Source organism: Oratosquilla oratoria, chromosome 13 (genome assembly GCF_046742065.1).
Source record: "Oratosquilla oratoria isolate Oo_2021 chromosome 13, ASM4674206v1, whole genome shotgun sequence".
Taxonomy (NCBI): domain Eukaryota; kingdom Metazoa; phylum Arthropoda; class Malacostraca; order Stomatopoda; family Squillidae; genus Oratosquilla; species Oratosquilla oratoria.
In genome coordinates, this window is record NC_134789.1 from 3,930,407 (window position 1) to 3,932,906 (window position 2,500).

The following is a 2,500-nucleotide window of genomic DNA, read 5'->3' on the forward strand; positions in this document are numbered from 1 at the left end:
ATTCGTTCACCACTCTGTTGGTAAAACACTTCTTGCCTAATTCCTTCTTAAACCTAAATTTGTCCAACTTAAACCAATTACCATGAGTCCTGTCCTGATGTCTTGATATAATGACCTTGTTTTTATCACCCTTGTTAAAACTCTTGACTCATTTGAATACCTCTATTAGATCTCCCCGCACCCGTCGTCTTTCCAATCCGGTGAACATTCGGAACCGGAGGCTAAAGGAGAAGAACAAACTGTACCTGAGGCTCGGCATGCTTTTCCCCTTCACCAGCCCCGGACCTATGATCCGGGGCGTGTGGTCCGGAAGATGTCGCTGCTCGCTGAACTTGTCTAGGGCAGATCGAGGTCGCTGGGCCTGTTCTCCATCAACGCCCCACGAACTGCCACCGAACTCAGCCTGCTGGAATCGTAACGAGGGGAATAAGTTTTCACAAAACATCTTGTGCAAATTTAGGTGAGCTCTTCAAGACAAAATTGCTCAAAGTAATGTAAGCAACCCAAGCAATGTATGCAAAAATTTTATGATTGTCTAAGATATTTTTATACATAAAAACACTTAATTTTGGGTTCATCCACTTCGGATTTCCTGCCTACCTGTTCCTCTGATATGGATGATCTTCTTGAGCTGTCTTGGCCAATTCGTTCGAGAGCCTTTTCCGACCTCGACCTGAGCTTAGTCTCCACAAAGGCTTTGAGTTCGCTCATTTTCTTCTTCTTCCTGCTGCCTCCCGTCCCACCTCCACCCCCTCCTCCTACTCCACCTCCTCCAGAGTCTCTTGGCTGTCCTTCAGGCAAGAACGGCGAATCTGAAATATGCCCTTCTAAGTCAAAAAAGTAACTTTTAGAATTAATATAACCATGAATTAGCAATGAGACGGGGGACTTTGATGGAATGAAGCTCAGTCTGTATGAATTCATCCCAGGCCAGGAGACAAGAGGGACCACATGTACAGCATTCCAAGCCTTCGGCTACATCAACAAGTAAAGTAAGATTGGCAGGGATCATCCGTAGGTTCTTGAACAAGGAACGAGACTGCCAGAGCATTTCGACATGTCTTCGTGGATGAATATGGGAAGCGACACAGACGCCAGTCCAACTTGAGCACAGATGGATCACACGCAAACCAGCTGCTGTATTAAGGCTTTTCTGGTCCTGCGGACGACGCTTGTAGATGGCAGCACATGGGCATAGGATCGGATAAACATGTTATAGCAAAGCACGACCTACAGGGGATGTTGTGAGTTGTGGAATGTATTCCCATCTGTAGCGGGCAAAGATATATATATATATATATATATATATATATGTATATATATATATATATATATATATATATATATATATATATATATATATATATATATATATATATATATATATATATATATATATATATATTTGCTGAAGAGAATTACCTAACTATGTAGTTGATGGTAGATCTGTACACAGTATACTGTAGCCGGGACATAAGTATTGTACAGAAATAAATGGATCTTCATCGTAAGTATTGATTTAACTTTACAGTCTGTTTCGCAGGAAGGTAAGGATAAGGAACCTCTAGGACAGACCACCCACTTTCGCGGGATAGGTTATTGTGGGAAACGAAGAAAAGTCTGCTGGAAGACGAAGGGATAAGAGATATTCACCGTTTGTGTTAACCACAATGAAAGACTGGTATAGATGAATCATGCTATGTAACATTTCATTTAATCAAAGCTCTTACTACTAGGGGATCACCTTGATTACCGTTACTTATATTCCGGAAAAAACAAGAAATGACGTCCGTACTCTTAACATGAACAGTGCACCTCTTCTCCCAGGTACAGGGGAATATCATTGCTAGACATCACTTTAGGTTCTCTATGTTAGACTAAAGAGAAAGTTTTAGGGAAAATTTCCTAATAATCCCTGTGAAACTGAAGTAAAACGGCATCTTAAGATACATTTCGTACTGAAGAAACATTCTGTTTATTTAGGGAAATACTAATTTCCCTCCCCTAAAAAAATATAGAAACAATCATTGAATAAAAATCTATATGAGTATGTGTGTAAGAAAATCCAAGTTTGTATTAATACATGACAATGAGGCTGTATATGATCATATATCTGTAGTAGTGAGACAGCATATATACATCATATGCTTTGCTGAAACCGACTACAATGTGCATAATACGGGTGCTGTGTCAACAGTATAGCAACAGTACTGTATGTAGTTTTTTATATTATTGGTTAGCACGTAACACGTAAGCACGTGAGAGTGTATTATTCACGTGTTGTACGTAGCCGTTAGACAGCGTGAGTTATCTGCGTGTTTCACGTAGTGTGAGATAGCCGTGAGATAGTAACGGCCTTGAAGGTGCCCTAAGCGAAATACCGTGGTGGTGCCTTGATACTTCATCAATGCAGATATAAACGTAGCTACACAAACGAGATACGTGACAGAACAGATTTTTTCTAAAAAATATTAACAAGAGGGAACATGAGGAATAGTTT

The 2,500-nt window shown here is 40.2% G+C and overlaps 1 protein-coding gene across 4 annotated transcripts in view; it reads right to left on the bottom strand.

The window, feature by feature from the left end:
- Window positions 1-2,500, bottom strand: part of LOC143032297 (protein unc-80 homolog) — a 158,514-nt gene that overhangs the window by 118,056 nt on the left and 37,958 nt on the right. For all 4 annotated transcript variants that reach the window (XM_076196779.1, XM_076196782.1, XM_076196781.1 and 1 more), the window contains exons 8-9: window positions 601-812; window positions 246-406 (exon numbers count right to left, since the gene is read on the bottom strand). In XM_076196779.1, the coding sequence (XP_076052894.1) occupies window positions 246-406; window positions 601-812 (373 nt within the window). The remainder of the gene's footprint in view (window positions 1-245; window positions 407-600; window positions 813-2,500) is intronic.